General features: G+C 45.1%; 1 protein-coding gene across 17 annotated transcripts in view; it reads right to left on the reverse strand.

Annotated features, from left to right (window-relative positions):
* adgrb2 (adhesion G protein-coupled receptor B2) overlaps positions 1-25,915 on the reverse strand; it is a 194,900-nt gene that overhangs the window by 104,825 nt on the left and 64,160 nt on the right. For all 17 annotated transcript variants that reach the window (XR_003974575.1, XR_003974577.1, XR_003974576.1 and 14 more), the window contains exons 3-4: positions 5,726-5,806; positions 1,728-1,919 (exon numbers count right to left, since the gene is read on the reverse strand). Coding sequence is in view for 14 of the 17 variants with exons in the window: in XM_030347505.1 (XP_030203365.1) it covers positions 1,728-1,919; positions 5,726-5,806 (273 nt within the window). In the remaining 3 variants the exon portion in view is untranslated. The remainder of the gene's footprint in view (positions 1-1,727; positions 1,920-5,725; positions 5,807-25,915) is intronic.

Below are 25,915 nucleotides of genomic sequence, written 5' to 3' on the forward strand. Positions count from 1 at the left end.
AAAGTTGAAATATCGACCTGAGAGTTTTAGGTAGGGTTCTCATGGTTACAAGCAAAGACAACTTTGTGATTGTTCCTCTTTTTTTTAAGCTAGTAACTTAACCCTCACTCAGACGCAGCCATCAACATCAAATGCTGCCCAAACAGCGCTCGGCACATCCACCCACCCCTCTTAATCGGTTTCCCTCACATAAGCCAACTCGGAATCCGTTGAATTGTGACATATCGCAAGTTTTGATGGCCAAATAAGCAGGTCCAATATGTTTTGCTGAGACAAATTGAATGAAATGTCACTAGCTATGCTTCCCACAAGTATGCTTTAGTTAGAGAGCTTGGACATGCAGACTTAAAGCAGAGGTTTGCCTTTCACACTTTGCCAATGCATTTGTCTTGTGCTACCAAGAAATTTAAGTTGAGAAAATCCATGTGTTGGACCTTTTCAACATTGATTTTCCTCTTTTGGATTGATAACGGAAAGTTTTTTGAGTTGTTTGTTTACGTATAGATATAAACATAATTGGGAAAAAAGGGGATTTCGGGTGGGTGGAAACCATGTTTTTGAGGCCAAAAACGAAATATCGTGTTGAGCCTGGTTTCTTTGGATGAGGACCAGGCATGGATACCCATAGTAGACGATAATTTCTTTTAAAATCCCGCAGCCTCATTTATGTGATCAATTTGGACTGCAAGATCCTTCCGGCAAAGCTGAATCCCTCCACTAAGTTCAAACAGTAATTACGGGGCCCTAATGAATTTGTTCGGGAGATCAATGGCTTATGCTGTAGCGTATTGGCTGGGAACTAAGTCATTATCAAGGAAAGTTTATCAGATTATTAGACTGTACTCTATGTGTGTGAATAGAGGAATAGAGGAAGAGGTGTTTGGAGATAAACGGTGGCTATCTTTAATCTATGATAAAGGGTTTGATATTAGAGGTGTGGATGTTACATGGGCTTTCCTTTGTGGTTGAAACTACAATGTCATGAAAAATGGCTTCCCCCTTATTTCACCACAATATGTATCTCACTCCCCTGCAATTCAGAGAATCAGCAATTTCCATCTTTTCCAGATGCTACAATAGAATTATGAAAGCGTTGTGCAATCCTGCAATTATTCAAGTGGTCCCGCAAATGGCATGCAATGTTGCTGTGTGACAGAAATTGGACAGTAAGAAAGCTGATTAACACACATTACTCAGCACTTTTTTACTGTATGTGCAGTCTTTCAAAGTTTTCCTTTTATTTGGTTTCATTGTTATTTGCGCTTGAGAGAGCAAAGTAGTCAACCTGGCCGCTTGTTATCTCCAGAAACATGAGGACTTTTTAGACTGCAGAAGGAGGTATTTTCACTCGTAAACCACATAATAGCCCACACAGATTGCACCTGACCAATTGACCAAAATATGCATTATGAGCGAGAGCAGAAAAATATCACCCTACATACTAAACGCTACAGGCTAAATCCTTCATGCTAAAAGCTTAACGCTACACACTTAACTCTACACACTAAAGGCTACAAACTAAACGCTAAATGCTACAAGCTAAAAGGTACAAGCTTAATGCTAAATACTAACCGCTACACACTCACACAAATCAAACATTGCATGCTAAATGCTACAAGCTAAAAGCTAAATACTAACCACTGCATGCACACTAACACAAATAAAACATGAACCCTACAATCTACAAACAGCCCCATGCAGAGCACCCTCCTCACCCGAGCCTGTACCTGAGCTGATGATCCCGGTGTCACCGGGACAGGCCACCGTGTTGTTGCACATGCGTGTCTCCCGGAGCGCGCCGCTGCACAGCGTCCCGTACGGGGAGGACACGCAGGAGCGGGTGCGCACCTGCCAGCCCTGGCCGCACGTCAACGAGCACACGCTCCACTGGGACCACTCCTCGGCCGCCGGGTCACCTGCTGGAGAGGGTGGGTGGTAGGGGGACATAAGGGGATCAGGTCAGAGAGACAATCTGTTGGATGGTTGGGTTGGGGGCTAGTAGGTGGTTAAGCCACAGTCTGAGTCCAAAAGGGTTTTTATTGTGGAGTTGTCATTGACAAATGCATTGTAAAAATGCAATGTGAGGTGATTTGGATTAAACGGGTCGGTTGAGTGTATAAACTGTTAAGAGAAGGGGTAGGTTCAAAGGTTTGATGAAAGGAAGGGATGAATAGAGCTTAAAAGGTCCTGGCAATTTGCGACATTTCATGCTTTATATATGAAAATACTATTCAAGGCATCTCTGTAAGCATCGGTGCACAGTATAAACCCTCTGTGTAGAGTCAATAATATCGACCAATCCTCTCATTTCACAATGTTAGGCAGACACAATAAACGGGCATGTCAGTTTGGCAGTATATTTGATTGAAAAATATTGCCAACAAACTCGTGACTGGTTTGTTTTATTATAAGAACAGACATCTTTGCCGTGTATGCTAAATAATAATTAATTGAGGTAGCATCAATTGATTTAAATACGACAAGTTGCTGGGTAGCATGAGGTATGAAAAACCAATATTTTGCAAAAAGTGTCTTCTTATTGTTTATTTTATTTTCTGGACAGCCCTCACTGACAAATGTTACTGGTTTGTTTCCTTTTAACCTGCAGCGTTGATCCAAGGCATGAATAACTTCATTGTCAATGGTCAGTATGGAGGTTTGTTTTCTGACATGAACAGTCTAGACACCAAACAGCGTCTTTTATGGGAGGGGATGGTCACAAAATGTTGGATTGGTGTAGACAGCTGAAAACACAATTGTCCTGATTCTTACTCTAATGGTACTTCACCTCACAATGTACAAATGTAGGAGAAATCCTGTTCATGTGAATGTAGATGGCAGGGACCTTTTAATATATGGATATCAATGTGCCCACTTAGTTTGGGAAGACAAAAGTGTGCAAAAAAGTCGCTTACAAATGTCTTAAGAAGTCACTAAGTCATTAAGCAATAATAAAAAACAAAGACTGTTAAACTTGGAATAGTATCGGAAAGGCTACAGAAATTTGGTTTGCATCCATACATTTTTTGGTTTCTTTTAAGGATCAAGCCTATTTACCCAAATACCCAGAGCAGTAGTATTAATAAACCATAATAGAATATTTATAAGGAGACTGATGACATTATTGCCTATTATACATTCTAAAAGAAATGTATTCAAATCTATGCAGAATTAGGGTTGCATGTGCAAGCCTACTACGCAGGCATTTATGCCTATAGGATTGAGGTTGATTTGAATATGGAATGGAAAACTAATACGATATGAAAGCCGTTATGGAAAAGGGGGGATTTTCTTTTCTTATAAAGGAACCAAATTATTCTGAGCCCAGAATGATAATTCATGTTGTAAGCCATTCATGAGCAAGCAGTGCAAGTGAATATGTCTCGGTAAGTCTATCACTCTCTATGTGTGTGTGTGTGTGTATGTGTGTGCGTGTGTGTGTTTGTTGGTGCGTGCGCATGTGCGCGCACATGCATATTAGACAGGCAAAAGACAGCAACCGAGAATGTGCAAAAGACAAAGGGGGGAGGCTGTGTGTTATCGCTTGAAAAGTCGACAGATGTCTTGCGCAAGCTATCAGTTCCCACAGAGGAAAGGGCCTGGGGGGGTGATGGTTATGGTGGTGATGGGGGTGATGGGGGTGGTGGTGGTGGTGGTGGTGGGTTTGGTGGTGGGTTTGGCGGAAGGCCAGGCGGGGATGGGCGCGGTGTATCGGGGGGGGGGGGGGGTTATACAGCGGACGCCACTGTTTAAAGATGTCACCCGTTGCCTTCTGCCTGTCTCCCCCGCTAATTGTTTATGAGGCCCGTGTCCTTGGACAGAAGCGTCGTCACATGGCGAAGGGAATGAAATTAATTGCATGTCGGTTAATCGCATTACATCTTCATTAACACGCAGTGAGTCAGGACTTAAGCTCGTCGTACGGGTGCCCGGAGGAGCCAAAGCAGGGAGGATGTTGGAGACGAGGGGGGCGGGCATGAGAGAAGGAAAAAAAAACGATGCATGAAAAAGTCATGGCATCACCAGGGGACTCCCCTTCAATCCCCTTCCACACGCTTACCCCATTGGGATCCCCCCTTTCCCACACACACACACACACACACACACACACACACACACACACACACACACACACACACACACACACACACACACACACACACACACACACACACACACACACACACACACACACCAAATATTTGTGTGCGAGTGTCTTGATGGGCAAGGTTGACAATAAAGCTTAAGTTCTTGCGCTGTGATGTGCAACGTGTGGCCAATATCTTCAGTAATAGTCTTTGTCTTTGAGGAATACAGCGCATACACAACAGTGTGATGTTTTATTAATACCTCTGATCCGCTCTGATCATATTATGAAAGGCTTCCTTTTAACTAGGGTTGCTATTGTCTATTCGAGTAAACGAGTACACACAACCCTAGTAATTTTTCCGACATCTTATAATCGCCTTTTATGTTAAGTTGTTATGCATTTCGGTCAGGTTTTGAAGCGGGGTATAGAATGAAATCGTCCAGAATAAAGCATTCCTCATTGCAAATTGGGGTTGAGACTACAACAGGTTTGTTCGCCAACACATAGCGGCTGGAGTTCCCCCGCATTTGACGAGTTATACAATAATGAGCGCCCCCCCAAGAACGTCCCGACATCAAAACTGAACATGAAATTTATAGCAGCATAGCGCTACTGTGGAGGTGTATTCAAATAATCACATCTCAAGCCCTTTATGTAGTTTTAATGTTTTTTTTATACAGCTAGTGTAGGCAATTTGGAGAAACCAGCCAGAGTAAGCTAGATTTTCAATGTATCCAAACGAAACAATCCCAGCCCTCCCTTCAGGCTTCCCTCCAAAGCCACCTAAAATATATAAAACAAGCTTGCTAGCTTTAGCAATGGGTCAGCCAAGCCGTGTGGGTAGGCAGGCAGGCCATCCAGGAATTGTCCAATGATTGGATGGTCTAATACAGAACTGTGAACTGTCACAGATGGTTCTTTCTTTGTATTTGTTTTATTGATTGCCGCCTGTAAGTAAAGCAAATTTTAACAAATATTAAAAATATGAAAAATTGCCTACCCTAACTTTGAGAAAGAAAGATATCGGGCTAACACTTAACAATAAGGGTACAATAATTAACAATTAATTAACATTAGTGAATAAAGCAATAATCATTGATTAACAATTGATTAACAGTTAATTAACATTAAACCGGGGTTAGGATTTACCCTAACCCTTACCATTCAATAAATAATGTATCAATTAAGAAGCCATATTTAAATGATTACAAAACATTATTTGACTGTTTATTGTTAGTTAATATTTATCAATTAATGTACACTTATTGTAAAGGGTTACCAATATTGGATATATGTTCACCCCCCTAATAACAGCGATATGACCGGTATGAGTCCCAGTGGGTTTAGCAGTGTTTATCTTCAGAATCGATAGGGCTTCTAAGTTTCATCTTTTTTATATTTTCTATCGCATGCTCAAAGTGGGTTTGATTTGCACCATGTATTCGATTAGTTTGTGGGTATTTCTCTTATCCATTGCACACTCCCTAATGTGAATAAACTTTACTGTTGTTTTACCTAATGATGGTGTGTAGAAATGCACACACTCACCTGTATGCATGTCTAACATGAAGACGCACACACACCCAATCACACATGTATACGCACCAGCACACATCCACACACCACTCCACTCACCTGTCTGTGCCTGAAACACACCTGGCTGGTCTGCAGATCGTGGTCTCTGGGTCTTTACCTTCAGGTCGTCCTCATACGGGTCTTCAAGCGACAAGCAGGAGAGAGAGAGAGAGAGAGAGAGAGAGAGAGAGAGAGAGAGAGAGAGAGAGAGAGAGAGAGAGAGAGAGAGAGAGAGAGAGAGAGAGAGAGAGAGAGAGAGAGAGAGAGAGAGAGAGAGAGAGAGAGAGAGAGAGAGAGAGCGGGAGAGCGAGAGAGAGAGAGAGCAAAAGCAAGAGAGAGAGAGCAAAAGCAAGAGAGAGTGGGAGCAAGAGAGATAGAGAGAGAGATGATGCATCTGATTAATTTGTTATGTTAAACTGGAACATATAGGACTCTGAGGAGGACCCTGAGGAAGAAATCGGCAAACAGGCACAAAACTGGCATATTAAAAAATATCAAACGTCAACAGTAATCTTAAACCGATTTGTAAGCCACAAGGTGAAACTATGTCCGGGCAAATCTGGAGAAAAAATGCAAAGATAAAGGAGAGTCTTGCCTTTGTTAAAAAGATACAAATCCTTGTTATCGACACTGAGGGAATCAAGTTTAAAGAGAGAGAGAACTTCACAGAAACATGCAGAAATAATTCCAGGACATTTGATTTAAACAGGCATTAACTCACAGTGCACACAGAGGGGAGCGGCCTGTCTATTTGCAATCTCTGGAGCAAAATGTTGGGTTTTCACCAGATGAAGACTTCACCATTCCCTATAGGCTTGGCGAAATGGTAATTAATTCAGTTTATGTATTATATTTGTGTACTCCCTGCCCATGGGACTTTCCCTGGCAGTCACATTTGCGAAAAGAAAACGGGCTACTCTGTGGACATACCACATCAGATCGTTCATAGTCTGCGTAGACATCTCTCTCTCGCTCTACATTTCTGTTTATTAAGATGAATTCCCTGCACTTGGGTTTCGGAAAAACAACAGTGGGCCGACCCCATTGTTTTTCTCTGCAGTCTCGTTTTAGTCTCAGTCATGTGATGCGACACACACTGATTTGACGGTTTCCGCAGCTCTTGAGAGATGTCGATTCAACAAATGGTGTGTCACCCTGTCGGAGGGATCTTTTATAAGGCAGCTAATCCTGAATAAAAATTCAATATTTGGTCTTCAGAAGCATTAGTGGAATGAGGAGCGGGTGCAGCTGCTCAGGCTGTGTTGTGTTTTTTTAAACATGTTTGTGTGTGAGTCATCGGGAAGGATGAAGCTGGACGGGGGGGTTAGCAAAATAGTAACGAATGAAGAATGAAATGAAGAATGAATATCCCTGCCCCACCATGCAGCTTCTCTCTCCCTCACCCTCTCCCTCTCTCTCCCTCCCCCCCCGGGTCTGAAGGAAAGATAAGGATCAGTATCTGACTGTATTGAACCTGAGGATCAATGGGGATATAGATCCCGTCCCTTCAACCCTTCCTCTTTAGCAGATAAGTCATTGCATACTTCAACAAAATCCTTTACATCCGCCTCTCAGGTTTTGTCACGAAACCTGATCACTTTTATATTCATATATGATTTTTCATACTGTTCCTAACAGCGGCACTGCAAAGTGGGTACGAGAGCGTGCAGCAAGCACCTGGTGATTTACATTAAACTCATCAGCTAATACGCATGCTGCCTTGCCCCTGGAGGACGGAGTGATGCCAAGCAAACACATCCCCCACTCAACACATACACACAAACACATAAATACCAACAGGATAGGGACAGGGGGTGGCAATAATAAAAAGTATGGCTCATAAATGTCAAATCAGTAGAACGGCCCTGAGTCTCCGAAGACCAGCTGGCTGGGAGGAAATTGAAGATGAGCCAGTTAGCACTAGAAGTCCCATTGTCATTGTACCACTACTTAAACCAGAAGCCTGTAGCGTGTGTGTGTGCGTGTGTGTGCGTGTGTGTGTGTGTGTGTTTGTGTAGAGAGATTGCAGCTGTGTTGGGAAAATGGCGTGCATTCATGGAAAATAGCATGACACTAAGAACTGTATTGAACCCACAGTTGTTTTATATTTCGCTACTGTAATGTATGTCATTCAAAAAGCACTTACAATTTCAGAAAATGACCCATATGGTTGCATGCAAACACGCACACAGCTGAAATATATAGACCAACAACAGATGCACACAAATGAAATATAAAGGCACACATACACGCAAAACAAAGACACAGACAGAGCCACAGATACACACACACACACACACCTGACTCCAAAGCCAAGTTATTTGGCAGTCGTATATCAAATCTCAGCTTATAGCCCTCTGGTGCTGTCCATTTATTCTAGGGTCCATCTGGGTGAGCCCAAACTGATAGAGGTCCACCATAATGGGCTTTTTATAAGCTACTGGACAGAGAGGACACTCCATCTCTCTCTCCCTCCCTCTCTCTCTCTCGGGCCTCAGTCTCAGTCTCTCTCTCTGGCTCTCTCTCTTCTAACTAATCCTCTCATTCTCTTTCTCTCTGTCACTTGCCTCCCTCCATCTCTTTTTACTGACCCCTCGCTCCATCGCCTTTCTGTCCTTGTCCTTCCCTCTCTTTCGTTCGCTCTCTCTGTTTTCCCCTTTTCTCTTTATCTCTAGATCTCTCCCACAGTCCCACTGACTTTCCGTCGCTCCTCTCCTTCCTTCACCCTCCCTCAAAGTCAATACCTCTCAGTTTCTCGGCCGCAAGCGGTAAAGAGAGACAGTCGGATTTTCTCTACAGCTCAGTAGTCTTGTTGTGTTGGCCCCCGGGGTCATTTGTGTCCCCTCAAAAAAAGATTTGCCATCAATTTTGTTCTCAGTCTCTCACACACACACACACATATAAAGGAATAAGCACAAACAGAAGAGCACACACACACACACACACACACACACACACACACACACACACACACACACACACACACAGCAGGTTGTTTTCGAAATGGCCAAATGATTCTGTTCTTTTCCCTTTTGTGCGCTGCAACATTACCTTTTTCCATCTTGAGGGGTATTTTGGTAAACCATGATAGGGCCCCCAGTCGGTCGGCCTCTGACCTCCCTAGCTCTGCCTTCACCCTTCCCTTCGTGCTTCAGCTCTGTAACGCCGAGGATGTGAGCTCATGTCCTGAATCCAACCCGAGCCAAGGCCCACCACAGGCACCTCGCTCGGGCGCATCAGTCTCCCTTTAATCGATAGCTTCTGCAAAGTTTCCAGAACAATCCATTGCAATGGCAAACACGATTACAATGCTGCCAACCCCATCCGTCAGTTATTTTACAATTACAACCCTGGGGCTTTGCATGTGTGTGATGTGTGTGTGTAATCTGTGGTTGAACCGTCTAATCTTAACAACAAGTCCGCCGGCAGAAAAAGTCATTACCTGCCAGGGCTCTATTAAGAGTGTATTATGAGTGTATTAAGATTATTTACACATGAATCACAGACACACACACAAACACTCATAAACCTGGATACATACAGACCCCCACACACACACACACACACACACACACAAACACACACACAGAAACTATGCAACCTGTTGAAGAGCACATTATGCAGAACGCAACAACAACCGCTGGTCCCATGGTGGGTGACTTCTGCTGCTGCTGCCGCTACCGTCACCATGGCAACACCGCTAGAATACAGAGTCGGGTGGGTAGGTGGGCGGACGGCGTGAGGGGGAAGCTGGGTAATCAGGCTCGGCGGGAGGAAGATAGGGGCTGAGAGAATGACCGAGAGAGAGAGAGAGAGAGAGAGAGAGAGAGAGAGAGAGAGAGAGAGAGAGAGAGAGAGAGAGAGAGAGAGAGAGAGAGAGAGAGAGAGAGAGAGAGAGAGAGAGAGAGAGAGAGAGAGAGAGATCATGACATCACCCCCCAGGGAGTCGAGGGAAGGAAGGACGGTAGGTAGGAGGGCGAGGAGCGGGAGGAATGTATACGTGGTGGAGCAGAGACTTGGTGGGCTGAAGGGTAACTTTCATAATTTTTCCTCATGTTGTAGTTTGTCTATTAATCTTTCATTTATTTCTCATTTGTTCGGTTGTTTTTTTATAATCTTTTCATCGGTAATAAACTTGTAAATGATGCGCAGACTAAGCTCTACTGCATGAATGCGTTTGCAGGCATGCTTTTGTGTGTATACATATATTTGTGTGTGTGTGTGCACGTGTACTTCTATATGTGTATTTGTCTATGTGTGTGTATATGTGTGTGTGTCTGTGTGTGTGTTTGTATGTGTGCTTACATATATATGCACGTGTGTTTGTGTACTTTCGTGTGTGTGCATGTATCTATCCACGTGTGTGTGTATGCATGTCCCTCACAGCATGTCCATGTGTGTGTGAGCGGGCCTACTGTTGGACCACACACATGTTCCCGTCACCGTTTAGACTCGCATGCCATTGATTCGCTCATGCTGGTAATCAACTGTGAGAGCACATTGTGCATCCAGATAATCACAAATCTGTGTGCAATAGATCACTGCTTGCCCGGGAATATTACCCACAACTGTCGAAATACACGAGCGCACAGAGTACGAGTGAGTGGCTCACACACACACACACACACACAGTCCCCCAGCTTACATCTGCATATAAGCCTAACCACTGTGGCATCTCCTCACGCCACTTGGGACTCAGATAGAGAGTTTAAATCCACCCAGACTGCAGTTCACACATGGGTAGCGGCAGATAAGGGAAATACGTTTACTCAGCCACACACAGATATATACACAAGCAAAAGCAAACCTATTTGTGTTACCCCCCTTCTCACACGGGGTAAGGCGTCAGAGACTAATGGTATCGCCACATAAAGCAGTATGTCTCGCTTCTATTCGTGTCTGTTGTATTTCGAGTGAAATGCAGGGATCAGGTCTGTATGCGAGAGTACGATAAGAGAGATGGAATCGGCGGTGAAACCAAACCGTGAAACACGTTGCGCACAGGAACGTATGTCTCGACACGTCCGGTCGATCGATAGTCCTAACATTCTCCCCTTCTCTCGGTGAGCCAGTGGACTTGGCAGCTGACAGATAATCTTCTAGGCTGCTAATCTTTTTCAGTTCTACTCTTTTTCCTCACGACCACCTTTGAGTTGTTTTCCTGTCTTTCTTTTATTTATTTGGTTTCTCTTGTGGTGGAGTTTTATAGGATTTTTTTGTACATGGCTGTGACATGTTGCCAAACTGTTATTTGGAGATCAGCGAGATTCAAAAGGGTCAAATGATGAGGGGCAGTATGGACAACAAAATGACTTTAGATTGGAGGTATGAGAAATGGGTCTCATGGATTTCTTCCATGTTTCTGAGAAAATAATCAGCGAGGCATTCCCCTTGCAACATTTACTAACGAGCAACTTTTGCTCTCTTGCTGGTTCATAGTACAGTGCACCTAACCCCTTGCTAGGAACGCTTTTGAGGCTAGGCTATTAGACATTTATTTTTTGATTTGTTGTCATTTGTTAAAATTTGTTTTAATCTCAAAAGCAATCATTAAATTGAATGCTCGGACAAAAAAATAAGAAAAAAAACAATATCTGCGGATGTCACAGGACTGTGACTGATATATACATATATATTATAGATAGATATATATTTGAATTCATTGGATGGATAACCTGTCTCTCTCCCTACCTTCCCGGGTACCTGCACGCGCACAAACTCTTTGTGCACGACTGGAATCTTCTACAAGTCTAGGCAGACCTATTGCTATAGCATGCAATATAGTGGTGTTGGAGGGAGGTCTGAGGGGAGGGGTGGGTTATTTTTGATGGAATACTTTCCAAATCTAGCTTACTCTGGCTGGTTTCCTCCAAATTGCCTACCCTAGCTTTAAGTTTGGCCTTCCCTAGGCTATGCTAGGCTAAGCTAGCTAGCTGACAGAGACATCTGGATCTAATTAAAGCTAATCGATAAAGCAGGTTGGCGATATTAGAGTTAGAGACTAAACTGAAATACAAGCATCTTTGCACAAACTATCAAAAACCTATATCATCTGAAAAAAGCAAGGCCATGGCAAATATCTAACCACATGTTACGTTAAATAGAACGGAATGATTATATGGAATATATGTTGTGTATGCCAAGGCCTGAAGCTGAGCAATGCTTTAATGAGGGATAATAAAAACGCTTGCTCATTAGAAACATATCGAACGTGTCATGGTGAACATGAGGTCATGATGTAATCAAGCGCCAGAGGAAATGGCAGCAGAGGCAACCATACGCCTGCAAGCAATGCATTTGCTAGGGTGACCATCTTTACTGCCAGTGAAGAGCGATGAACAGAAAGCCAATATTTCCAGTCACTTAACTAGCGATGATATGGAAGAATGCCTTAATGAGCTGGTAATTGACAGAGGGGGCGGGCGGGGGGGGGCCTGCTAACCATATAATGCCATAGCTTTATATCTGTATTGGTTAGTAACGAGGAAGAGTCGACAAAGATAGTCAGACCGACAGAGATACAGAGAAAGAGCGAAAGCAAGTCGCACTGTGACAGCAAGAGAGACAGAGTGAGAGGAAGCGATGGAGACCGAATGAGCAAGGAAAGAGGGATGAGGATGTGAGAGAGAAACAATGAGTGATAGAGAGAGCTAGGGAGACAGAGAGAGCGAGGGAGCAGAACCGGGCTCCAGACCCCCCGCGTTTACACTCGGCTCCCCCCTGCCGTGTCCCTGCTTCATGTCTCTCCCCCACTATTGCCGGCGCTTACTTGATCATCCATCTTCTTCTCTCACCAACTCCCGTCCCTCTATTGTTCGCTAATGTTTTTTTCACTAACACTATCCGTCGCTCTGTCTCGCTTTACCAGAAATAAATGCAAACAACGGAAATAATGCCACGTAAAGAAAAAACGAAGTACCTGGACTGCTGAGACTAACAGGAGGCCTTGACCCCCCTCCACCCGTCCAGACAGTACACTACACCACACCACACCACTCTCCCCCTCGCTCCTCTTCAGCACTTTGTCTCTTCTGCTCCGTAAGGTAAAAGGCAATTTAGTGAAAAACGTTAAGACCCTAAAGATAAATAGCCGGCAGCAGCAGCCAGGTCAATGGGACTTAGCAACAGAGCATAGCGACCAAGGGGCCACCAAGGATAGGCTATTTCTGCTTTTTTTTTTTTTTCAGTTGTTCCTTTTTGTACCGAAAAGGTGCCTTCTGGTGCCGTGCCCGGCGGATCAATAAGGTTGTGTTTAATACATGTTGGCTTGTTGCTATGGAGGGGGATTTGAAATAACAAAAAACAAAAAACGAGAACATCCCTCATTCTACGGGAATAGAACGAAGCAGAAGCAGTTCCTTAACCGACCGGCTCCGACATTGGTGATTAAAATAGGTGTAGTCCGGGATCTGACCTAGATCTTTAGATGGGTACTCAAAGTTGGCCCAAGTGCCACTACCTAAGTGTATAGTGTGTGTGTGTGCGTGTGTGCTTTTTTTGTGTGATTTAGTAAGTGAATGACTGAGTGAGTGAGTGATTGAGTGATCGTGCCTGTGTTACTAAAAATACATAATTCAGTCATAATTCAGACATTATTCAGCATGGAGCTGACAGACGAGCATCAATCCTCTGGATTAATGTTTGCACCGGTGGGTCGTATTAAAGCAGAACTGGGTCACATGTTGTGACAGGAGTTTGATGGTGTCACTGTTTGTCTTGACAACAAACTTTAAGCACATCGCCTTGCCCTGAATGAGACTCAAACGTATTATACATATTATTGTACGTATTATAGAGAAAATGCAAAACTGTTTGGTCGATTTTGGATACATCTTTTATCCAAAATATATAAAAGCAGTTGACAACTAATTTGGGTCTTTTTCTTTTTGATATACTACTAGCGATAAACACATCATTTTATGCTTAAGTGTATACTCAGCACTCACAAGGTTATAATTACTGCTACGCAATGTTTATCCTAGCAGGTACTGCAGCCCCAATGGGTTGCTTTAATGTAGGTCTTTAAAGTAAGGGATTTGAAGTCTTTGAAGCTTGGGCTGTGATTGCGGGTGTTTTCTACTTGTGAATTGGAGCTCATAGGGCTCGGAAGGATTTTGTCTTAGCTTAACATGTTGGGGTTTTGTTAAAAAAGAGTAGATCAACAATTATTTTATCCTTCGCCATGCTGAACCTAGCCTCCTATTGTTTGCTGAAAAAAAAGCCACAAATGTCTGCGATACCTCCACTTTTGTTAGAGATGTGTAGATCCAGAAATATGGTCTCCCATGGCACCCATCACGCAGCAGGGCTCCTGCTCACCACTTTACTCTCAGCCGGCACTACAGCCTTCAGACTTCGCCACAGGATGGACAAAAGTCCTTCTCTAGACACCTAAAGTCTGGTTTCTCCTTCAACGTCGGACTGATGAACTAGGTCCAACTAAACAATCTTTCGCGAACAACACAGCATGTGGGAGTCAGAATTTGGGAATTTTAAAGTCAGAGTTCCTGTTGTATAGCTGACATTTGAATAAATAAAACAAATAGAGGGAGAATAGATTGAATCATACACTTTGATTGTGTGCATAATTTGTGTTTATTTTGGGACTGACCCCAAGCTCTGGCTTCCAGGAGGATCCTGCTGAAATATGCGCCCTGGTGTGGTTCTGCAGCTTCCTGCAAGGCTGCCCGGCCGAGTTATGTCTGCCAAACTATTTAATTACATTTAAATGTAGCCCATTATGTTCTTCCGTGTTGTGTTTTATTTCTCAGTGAAACACATAGTGTCGTTTTCAAAGTTGCCAGTTTTTTCTTCAACACAGACAAGCAAGGCATTGAAAAAATTGATAGACCCATGAAAGCATGGGGAAGAAACCCAGATAAATGCTACGCATTGGCCCGCCTCCAATTTAGCAACAACCCAAAATTGGCCTGCTCCTTCATGTGGCAAAAGCAAGCCATTTTTCTAAAATTCCTGTAGTTCCAGAGCCAGTCTACATCGGCTTCTTTGATTGAAAGACCAGCCATCCATAAATACCCCAATACCTGCTTGCTATCAGTTCCTTAGCCAAACTCCACCTCCAGCTTTATTTGCACTCTTGGCAGATTAGCATGTGGTTGCCTGTCAAGATGCTTGACAAATGTAATTACAAAAACCAAGTCAACAATTGTTTCTCGTGCTGCGTATGGAGGTGGTCTTGTTTACCTGAGGGACCTTGCAGTCTTTATTCTCGGAAACTCCCACGGGCTTGACAACGAACGCAAGCAGGTGGAATAAGGTACTCATGTGTTTGTTAATCCATCCATCCATTCATCCGTTTACCTAAATGGTCCCAATCAGTAAGGGTAGCCCCAGAGGACATAAAGGACGTACAGGAACGCCTATGGAAACAAGGCTGTATCAAACGCCATCCACAACAAAGCGTGTTCATTAATGAATTCCACCCAGTCAATACATGGCAGCACATCTCCCCGTCCATCTGGATGGGCCAGTCCGTGGTGTGTGGAAAAATGCCTTGGCACCTTCCCACGCCCCACAGCAGATTATCCTTTTCCCCTCGACGCCCACGGAGCCATCCTATAGCCTTATAATTGCTGGGTTGTTGTTGTTGTTTTTTGGTTGAAGCAACACATTCAGCAACACATTGTTAGGATGAGCGGTGGATTCAACAGTCAACGGTATGCCTCCTAGTGATAAGGGATCAAGTGTTGTTTCCAGTCCTAACTCTGGCTGGCCATGAGATCGTGTCCTTGCAATTAACAGCTGTGGTTGGCTTGCTTTGGAGCAGATCTCTCTGTGTGTGTGTGTGTGTGTGTGTGTGTGTGTGTGTGTGTGTGTGTGTGTGTGTGTGTGTGTGTGTGTGCGCGCGCGCGCGCGCGCGTTAGTGGTCGTGTGCATGAATGCGTGGTGTTTGTGTTAGTGTGCTTGCTTATTAATTTGTGTGTATTTCTATGATTATTTATTGCGGTGATTTCTTGGTATTTTTATATTATATATATATATTTATATATTTTTCATACATATTTCCGTTCATACTCTGCTACTCAATTCCTAAATTTATTGCTGCCACTCTGCATCCCTCCCTATCCTCAACAAAATCTCCTCCATCAGCTAGCCTCGGTGTTATTGCCATGATCGCTAAACCAGGTCGATGGGCCTATTGATCAACTTTGCCTCCCGATGGTCCACACATACAGAGGCAGGTTGCAGGGGACATGCACAGTGAGTGGATACCTCTGGCATCCCATTTTTCTTTCACACGTGGCAAAAGTACGACATGATATATTCAAGAACAATATTCAACAATGTGCGGAGAACATTCGTTATTCCATAACGGTGTTTTTCAAAGAAATGTAAAGGCTTCAAGCTGCCAGGGAAGTCAGCATTATATAATGCAGTACATTGGAATTGCGTTGCTGTGTGTTTCTCACTTAAAAAGAAGACGAACGTTGACTCAGGGGGGAGCCATCACGGATTACACTTAAATACTTCATGCAGACATGCAGATCCATAGTCAACCGCCGTCAACTGCTCATACCGATACAGGGATGAGTATGTTGCACACTCCTTCTCTGCCCCCTACCGCTCTCTATCAGCCACACTGCAAATCCCAGTTTACATTTTTCACGCACACACACACACACACTCAAACATACACACAAACAGACACACACACACAGTCAATATACTACACACATACAGACACACATAGACACAATAAGGGGGCAGCATGAAACCAATTCTATCTTTAGCTCCATGGGTGGTCTCTACTGGAGCGAGAGATCACATATGGAACGAAAAGACTGACAAAATGAAGGCAAGATGAGGGTAGGAGGAGGAGGACAAACGAGGCACACATTGAACGCCTGGCCTCCTCTCCCATTGTGAACGGCATGTTGTGTGCATTCACATGTGTGTGTGTGTGTGTGTGTGTGTGTGTGTGTGTGTGTGTGTGTGTGTGTGTGTGTGTGTGTGTGCACATGTTTGCATCATTTATAGCCTCAAGAACCACTGTCTTCTGCTGAGACTCTGAGGGAGTGAGAGGCGGGGAAGAAGGGAAGAAGGACAAGGATGAGGGATTTATATGAAGGGGGCATTATGAACAGAAATACAAGCAAAGCGATTGGGGAAAGAGAAAAAATATATTAAATAGTCGCCACTAGACCACCGCCTTGCCTAGCTGCGTCCAACTGATGTATAGATCACGGACAATCAACTGAGAGCATGGACTCTCATCGGACCCCTTTATTTTTAAGTACGTGGGTTGTCACGTCAATCGTGACATGCTCACAGTGTCGTTAGACCCCATCACCGTGGTAACAGCTCCCAAGGCCTGGGTTTCGCCTTGGGGAAATGGAAGAACTGCCCAGGCAAACCCATCACAAACGACTTTCTGCCTCAAATAGAACTACACTTCATCATAGACGAGGGCTTTAAGTGTCTGGGGCGCGTGTGAGCCGTGTGTGTTCTAGTGTGATCCGTTGTGCCTGTGAGTGTGTGTGAGTGTGAGTGTGTGTGCGTAAAAATAAACCGGGTGTGTTTACGTGTGTGCGTGTATGTGTTTGTGTGTGTCTGAGTATGCATGTGTGTGTGTAGCCCTGGGAAAGGGTAATGAGGACCAGAGGGGCTCATTTATACAACAAGAGTTCAGTAGCAGAGAGACAAGCCGGATTGCCCACCCTCCCCCCCACGCCCCCTAAAACACAGAGCGCTAGCGCGCGCTCTCTCTCTCTCTCTCTCTCTCTCTCTCTCTCTCTCTCTCTCTCTCTCTCTCTCTCTCTCTCTCTCTCTCTCTCTCTCTCTCTCTCTCTCTCTCTCTCTCTCTCTCTCTCTCTCTCTCTCTCTCTCTCTCTCTCTCTCTCTCTCTCTCTCTCTCTCTCTCTCAGCATCGGTAACCTGGCGGAGTAGTGACCTTTGACCTCCCTGCAGGCAGGGAGGTCATAACCTCTCCGCACCCTCGCTGAGTAAACACAGGACGCTAAACAAAACGACCTCAAGATAAGAAAACACGGCGAGCGAAACTCATTTGCATGTCACTTTCAATTGGGCTCTGATTTTATTTTCGGTTCGGTCTAAGAAATCTCTGTTACTTAATTGGGAAAAACATACCTTGTTGTTTATTATGAAGCCTGTTCGTGAGCCAATATGCTTAACATCAACATCAGCAACACAAGGGCACTGGAATAACTGAGTTTAGGGAGCCATCGCCAGAGGGTGATGTTTGGTAGACACTGTTAGCAAGATGTGGAGCTGTCAGAGGGGCTCATCGCTGCCTGTTTGTCTGGTTGTTTGCTTTCCCCGGTGCCGCAGACTTCCAAGACGGTGGACTTGTTCCATTCATGCACACAAACAATAATAATAATAATAATAATACATTTAATTTGGAGGCGCCTTTCAAGACAATGAAACAATTAGACAATAACTGTACGCATCATTCAGTGAAAGTACATTGAGAGTATTATCCATCACGGTCATATATGTAATGACAACCGTATCTTAATCCCAAAAGCTGCCGTATGGGATTTAAAAAGAGGAAAGATCGATGCAATGCATTTCAACACCGTAAGATATAAAGTATTATGCAGGCCCCCCTGGGACAGACACGTGCACAAGCCCTACATAGACACATGTGCTTGCTTGCATTGCCCTTGATTGATATCCTGCTGCACAACCAACTGCTTGGACATCTCTGGGATGGCAGGTTAAGCCATGAGGACGATGAGATACACATACACACACTGAAACACAAACAGGCAATCTCACACACACACACACACACACAAAGACAGACACACACACATACAGAGCTACTGGGTGCATTTAGGGAACTCCTTGAAGCATTTATTGACCACGAGGAGCGTTGCTATTAATCTGACAAAGCCTTAAAAGCCCGTCAGTATCAGTGAGCTGGAGCACACGTGTGTGTGTGTGTGTGTGTGTGTGTGTGTGTGTGTGTGTGTGTGTGTGTGTGTGTGTGTGTGTGTGTGTGTGTGTGTGTGTGTGTGTGTGTGCGCGGGAATACGTTTGTGAAACATCCTATCACACGCACTCTGAGACTTTTGGCCCACGTAAACAAGGTAAACAGCAGAAGAGTTAGACTATGCTGACAGATTTACAGGTAACACCTTATAATAAGGTTAGATTATTTTACTATTAATTAACATTACTTAATTGTTAATGAGCATTGACAAACTTGATTAACTAACAGTTAACTAATGGTATTTTAATAATTGGTAAATGTTGTTCATCTTTACCCATTGTGTTCATGTTAAATAGGCTAACGGTGAACTCGTTAAATAAATAAGTTAATAATTTACACGTTATTTAATAGGGTTAACCCAGACCTTAGCCGGAGAACTTTTACTCAAAAGAACTGAACTGCAATCAAAAGACCTAACCCAAACCTCTTTACAAATTGTATATAATAATACTGTATTATTACAAAAGAAATTCATTGAGATACATAATTTTTTCAAAAACATCTTTACTAAAAGGTGCCTATGCCTAGTAGGCCTTCAAATATTTTCTTGCACATTTTCATCCTAATTATGGGTTGGGAAATAGTAATCTGGTAGGTTGACGGTTGCAGAAATCCCACGTTCTAGACAGCTATACACACCGCGATTTTATTAAAAACAGCAGGAACGTTCAATCAGGGCGACAATTAAAAATCACTCAGATCACGCAGATCAGTCTGAAGAATCCTTTTCAAAAGAGTAGACTGTCTCCGAATTATTACTTCCTATTCCAAGCAAAATATCATGAACAGGAGACACTGCTGGAAGTGGACTCGTGGTTTAATTGTGGTGTCAACAGTTTGGCACCATGGCGTGCTATACCCTTCATACGGCAAGATAGTCTCCGCTATTATTCATGTTTTCGACAAGCCTCCCCCAAGCAACAATCCTTCACATCTGACATAGAGCAGTGCCATAACAAGAAGTCAAAAAATGACCAAGAACAATGAAAAGAAAACGCAAAAATAACAAACAGAAAAAGCTGAAAAAGTTACCGCAAACCACAGAATCCCTGCCCTGCATGTGGGCATGTGTGTATGGATGTGCGGTGCTTCGGAGCGCGACAGATCTCGCCATGTTGACCGCACCAGGGAGCAGGCAGAGAGGGCGGAGTCAGCGAGACGGGGAAAGAGTTGGAGGGAATAGAAAAAAAAATCTATTTTTCATGTCTTTCAGTTCCTCCAAAGCAAGACAAAAGATAGGCCGTCTCGCGAGCATCATTATTGTGAGGCAACACATCTGACAGTCAGATAGGAAGACGTACACACACACACACACACACACACACACACACACACACACACACACACACACACACACACACACACACACACACACACACACACACACACACACACACACACACACACACACACACACACACACACACAGTCATAGCTACACACATGAACATACATTGACACTCTCAGCACTGACATGTGATATGTGAAGAGCTTTTGATGCCTTTCATGTCAAAAAGCGTACGTTGCATAAGCAGCAGTTTTTATGCAAATGATTGTGCCTGTGTGTATACGGTTCTGTGTGTACGTGTCTCTTTGTATATATGTGTGTGTGCTGCTTGATGTGCGTGCGCCTGTGTATGTGATGGTTGTCATGCGGTGTTGTTGATGGTGTGTGTGTGTGTGTGGGGGGTCACAGTGTATTTGCACATTAAGATGTGGTCATGAGTGTGTGTGTGTGTGTGTGTGTGTGCTTGCATCTTGATGTACGTGCACGTGTGTGTGTGTGTGGTGGTTGTCATGTAGTGTTGGCAGTGGTGTATGTGTGTGTGTGTGTGTGTGTGTCTGCGGGCAGAATGTGTACATTAAGAACGGTTTGTGTGCGTGTGTTTTTGCATCTTTTTGCACATTTGATGTGTGTGCACCTGTGTGTATGGTGGTTGTCATGCAGTGTTGGCGGAGGTGTGTGTGCGTGGGCAGGGGGGGGACTGTGCGTGTATACATTAAGATGTGTTCATGAGTGTGTGTGTGTGTTTGCATCTCAATGTTTGTGCACGTGTGTGCGTGTGGATGTTCTCATGTGGTGTCGGTGGTGCTATGTGCGTGTTTTAGGGGGGGGCTGTGCTAGCGTACATAAAGATGTGTAAACGAGTGTGTGTGTGTGTGTGCGTGTGTGGGGGGACTGTGCATGTGTACATTAAAATGCATATACGAGTGGGTGTGTTTGTATCTGGAAGTGCGTGCATTTGTATGCGTGTGGTTGTCGTCATGTGGTGTGCGAGGTGGTGTGTGTGAAGGGGGGGGGGGGGGGGGGGGTTGGGGTTGGGTTGGGGGGCTGGAGTCCTTTGTGAATGATGGCTTTGCTAAAGTGCTGCGAAGAGATGCATTGGTCGGCCGTGCCGTTGATTCATCACCGCCAGCGGGGAGCATTAGCATAGCCGCGGCCGGCGGCGGGCGGAGCCACGCGCCTCTCGTTAGCCGCGTCGCTGGGTGCTTCATCACCATCATCAGACCGGCGCCTCCCCGTCCCAACACGCGCTGCCCTTCTTCTGAATCGTCAGGCGGATTATGCAAAAGAAAGGAGGGGAGGGCGGGGGGGCGGTGGAGGTGGTCTCAGCCTTGCGGCAATGTGTTTCATGTGTTTTAGTGTGTGTGTCACGCACAAACATATATGTATGACCGTACAACCTGTCAGAGGGTGCTGGGTCCACTTGTTCTCTCTCTCTCTCTCTCTCTCTCTCTCTCTCTCTCTCTCTCTCTCTCTCTCTCTCTCTCTCTCTCTCTCTCTCTCTCTCTCTCTCTCCCTCTCTCTCTCTCTCTCTCCCTCTCTCTCTCCCTCTCTCTCTCCCTCTCTCTCCCTCCCCCTCGTCAGTGTAGGCATGTTATAGAGGACATGCTGACGAGAGACGATCGATAATGACTCGCACACTACGGTGTCCATCTGCTTTTGTGTGTGGGCTTTGTGCATGCATGTATGTGCGAGTGTGTGTACGCATATTTGTGTGTTTCTGTGTGTGTGTATGTATCTGTCTGTGTTTGCCTGAGGGTTTTTGAGTGTTTATCTATGCTTTGCGTATGCCCATGTATTTGTATTGGTCATTGTGTTTGCGTATGTGCATGAATGCTTCTGTGTGTGTGTGTGTGTGTTTGCATGCGATGTGTGTGAAGGCAAATCTGATCATGTCTGTGAGCCACGGTGTTGAGCACTCATGTCAGCCACACGTGGTTAGTGTGCTATCCTTTATGCCCACATGTCCTTGAGAGTGTCAGCAGTAAATCTGCACGCTTGTGTGTGTGTCCGTTTGTGTTTTTATCCATGAGTATGTATGTGTGCGTGCATGTAAGAGGGTACATAGGGTTGCTGTGTGTGTGTGTGTGTGTGTGTGTGTGTGTGTGTCTATGTGTGATGAATATAGATCACGTTTTATGGAAAGATAATATGAACAGCTTCCCTGCCTCCTGTCTTTTTATCCTCTGCTATGAATATTTACAGGTGATGAGAGAGAGAGAGAGAGAGAGAGAGAGAGAGAGAGAGAGAGAGAGAGAGAGAGAGAGAGAGAGAGAGAGAGAGAGAGAGAGAGAGAGAGAGAGAGAGAGAGAGAGACGGAGACAGAGACAGAGAGAGAATGCACGCGAGAGCGACAGAGAGAGAGAGAGTGCACGAGAGAGAGAGAGAGAGAGTGCACGCGAGAGCGACAGAGAGAGAGAAAGAGAGAGAGAGTGCACGCGAGAGAGACAGAGACAGAGTGTGTGTACAGGCATGTCAATCTACAGCATGGCAGTAAGTATCCCACAGGTGAGGAGAGAGAGAGAGAGAGAGCGACAGAGAGAGAGTGCACGAGAGAGAGTGCACGAGAGAGAGTGCACGAGAGAGAGAGAGAGAGAGAGAGAGAGAGAGAGAGAGAGAGAGAGAGAGAGAGAGACGCCAGGGGTCACAGGTCAGGGTAGATTGATGCTTCTGGCGGGTGTTTTTCTTTCTGAGTAAAATGGAGTCAGTGAGAACAGGAGCGGGGGGAGGATGAAGTGGAGTAAGAAAGACATGGTTAAGGCACCAGTGGGCCAAATTAGCTAACCTCCAGAGACACCGCTTTTGCCTTACCATCAGGGGGAGGGAGGAGGAGGAAGGGAGCGAGGCAGGGAGAGGGAGAGAATGAGAGAGAGAGAGAGAGAGAGAGAGAGAGAGAGAGAGAGAGAGAGAGAGAGAGAGTGCACGCGAGAGCGACAGAGAGAGAGAAAGAGAGAGAGAGTGCACGCGAGAGAGACAGAGTGTGTGTACAGGCATGTCAATCTACAGCATGGCAGTAAGTATCCCACAGATGAGGAGAGAGAGAGAGAGAGAGAGAGAGAGAGAATGCACGCGAGAGCGACAGAGAGAGAGTGCACGAGAGAGAGTGCACTAGAGAGAGTGCACGAGAGAGAGAGAGAGAGAGAGAGAGAGAGAGAGAGAGAGAGAGAGAGAGAGAGAGAGAGAGAGAGAGAGAGAGAGAGAGAGAGAGAGAGAGAGAGAGAGAGAGAGAGAGAGAGAGAGAGAGAGAGAGAGAGAGAGCATGCGAGAGCGACAGAGAGAGAAAGAGAGAGAGGGTGCACGCGAGAGAGACAGAGACAGAGTGTGTGTACAGGCATGTCAATCTACAGCATAGCAGTAAGTATCCCACCACGGTCAAGTCTAGACTTCTATCCTTGGCTAAGTTACATCATTCCTATCTACACAATGACAAGCTCCAAGCCTCCAAGCCAGCAGGAACACATCTCTATATTTCCGCATGAAGTTGGAGTCACAGGTTTTCACATGTGTAGGGGGGGGTCACAGTGTCCTATGAGAGAGATCTATCCACTTCCCCTTGCAGCCATCTTCCATTTAATATCCGTTAATACATTAATTTCATTTTTTTGGTATTATTTTGCATTTTTGCAGAGGTGATAAAAGAATGAAGAATGGGGGGAAAGAAATGATGAAATGAAACGAAAGCGGGAATAAAACAAAATAGGTTTCTGCGAAAGAAGAGGAACAAAAAAAAAAACAGATAGAGGGAACAAGATGGAAACCGGGGAGTGTGCCCTGCTTCTTTCTGCTTCCTCTGCGTGTTCAATCCGCCGTGGGGAGCCACTCGGGTGTGACAGTGGGCTCATAACAGCCGCCATGTCCGTAAATCCCACAGGCACAACCCCCCCACACCCACACTTATTTTTCTCTTTTCTCCCCTCACGTGACCCCTGGAAGCACTCCTCTCCCTTTAATGTCCCCTACAGGAGGAAAAAAATAATAATCCTTTTATCTATTTGTCCCTTTATTTATATCTTAATGGATTAAATCGCATCATAAACTTTTACGGCCTTACTTAGTCTGCGTCTGGTCAGAGCAAAAGATGGATTGAGAAAAAAAAGAAAACTGATATATGGCTTTCTCTCCCTCTCCCTCTGACCTCCTGCATCCCCACCAGTGCTTTACCCCCCACACTTTTCAAATCAACTCGCTATTAATGAGCTCAAATGATGATGATGTCAAAATGATAATACCGGTGGAGTTATTTTTTATTTTTGCTCTGCAACATGTAGCCTCTATACTGCTCACACGGCGTCATCGCTGTGTCTTTTAACTGCGGGGATATTAGCCATGCAGCTAGCATTCGCAGTGTTGTCGTTAATCAGAGCGAAGATTAGATGGAAAAATAATAAGGTCATGCCAAGATGAATCACTGACGGTTCTTTCAAAAATGGAAATTAAAAATATAAAAGCCTCACAGGCTCGCGGTTTGGAATTCAGATCGGGATTTCCTGTTAAGTAAGTGAGAACTTAAGTAAGTGGGACAGAGACAAAAAAGTAAGTAATACTTTCGATTTGCTTTTAAACAGGAGCACATTCTATGAAGTGTCATACATTCATTCCTGTTATAATAGCCTGTTGTCTAGCTAGCTCAACAGCTCTGAAATCTATAAATGGCTCCACCTCTTCTATCTCTCTGTCTCGCTCGGTCTCTCTCTCCCTCCCTGACACACACACACACGCACACACACACACACACAGACAAAGACAGATTCTCCACATTGTCTCAGTGCAGGGCTGACCCATCCATCGCCAGCCAGATTGAAAAGTGCTAAAACGGTGACAGGTATGAATTTATGCGCACCCCACAGGACCTTAGGGCCCATTATCACGAGGCATCACCTCGATCGACCCCTTCCTGGCAGTGCACGGCCAAACAAAAAACCCTTCTTTGTTGTGTCGGTTGTGGACCCGGGGATGACCGTGGAGCTCGTGTCACTACGGTTCGGCGCTAGTGGGCAGAGGGTGTCCTTGCTTTAATGCTTTAATGCAATCTGCCCCGATTGCAATGGGAGGCACTGAGGCAAGCAACGTTGAATTCCAGGGCAAACCACAAATAGTAGTCGGCGACTGCATACACACTTCCAACATGTAGAGAGACACACGGCACATGGATTCAACCAATCTAAAGAAGACACAGCAGGGTTAAGTGGCGATTGGTCTCTCTCTCTCTCTAGGGCGGTCAACGGACAAAACCGTGAAACTGGTTCAGCCCGGCTGCCCCGTGTGCACACAGCAACGGCCAAGGTCAAACGGGTCACTTTGCTGTGGCTGTAAATCCGCTATTTAAGCCGGCGACACCACCACACCTGATTCAATGTTGCTTTTTTCTTCTTCTTTTTAGTGGTGTACCAGAGCCGCTAAGTGCCATCAGAGGTACTGGGGCGACTCGCATGCACGCGTGCATGCACACACACACGGACACAGACACACACGCACACCCACACCCACACCTCTAGGCTATGTAGGGGAGCATCTACTCCAGGCCGTTGATACCATCTCCTTTACGGGGGCGGTGGGATCTATAGGGGGGGGGGGGGGAGTAACTGTGAGGGGACCCAGGGGATGGAGGTGGATGTGCTCCTGGGTCTTAAGGGAGATTTATCTCCCAAAGGGAAAAGGGTCCCACGGATGAGTGGACTTGACAGTAAGGAATTCATGGAAAATAGAGAGAGGTAGGTAGCAAACACACGGGGGCCGACACACAGTCAAGCACACACACACATGCGCCATGGCCCAAGTGGTGGGGCAATATTTCCAGCTCATGTAATGATTTTTAAATACAGACCTGTTGCCCGAAGGACGGAATTAATTGCCAAAAAGTGGCTGGTGATGCTGATCTGCTCCGACAAAGGGAGTGCAAAGCAAAGCAGGGGAGCGGGAGAGAGAGAGAGAGAGAGAGAGAGAGAGAGAGAGAGAGAGAGAGAGAGAGAGAGAGAGAGAGAGAGAG

The sequence above is a fragment of the Gadus morhua genome, chromosome 22 (assembly GCF_902167405.1).
Source record: "Gadus morhua chromosome 22, gadMor3.0, whole genome shotgun sequence".
Classification (NCBI taxonomy): Eukaryota; Metazoa; Chordata; class Actinopteri; order Gadiformes; family Gadidae; genus Gadus; species Gadus morhua.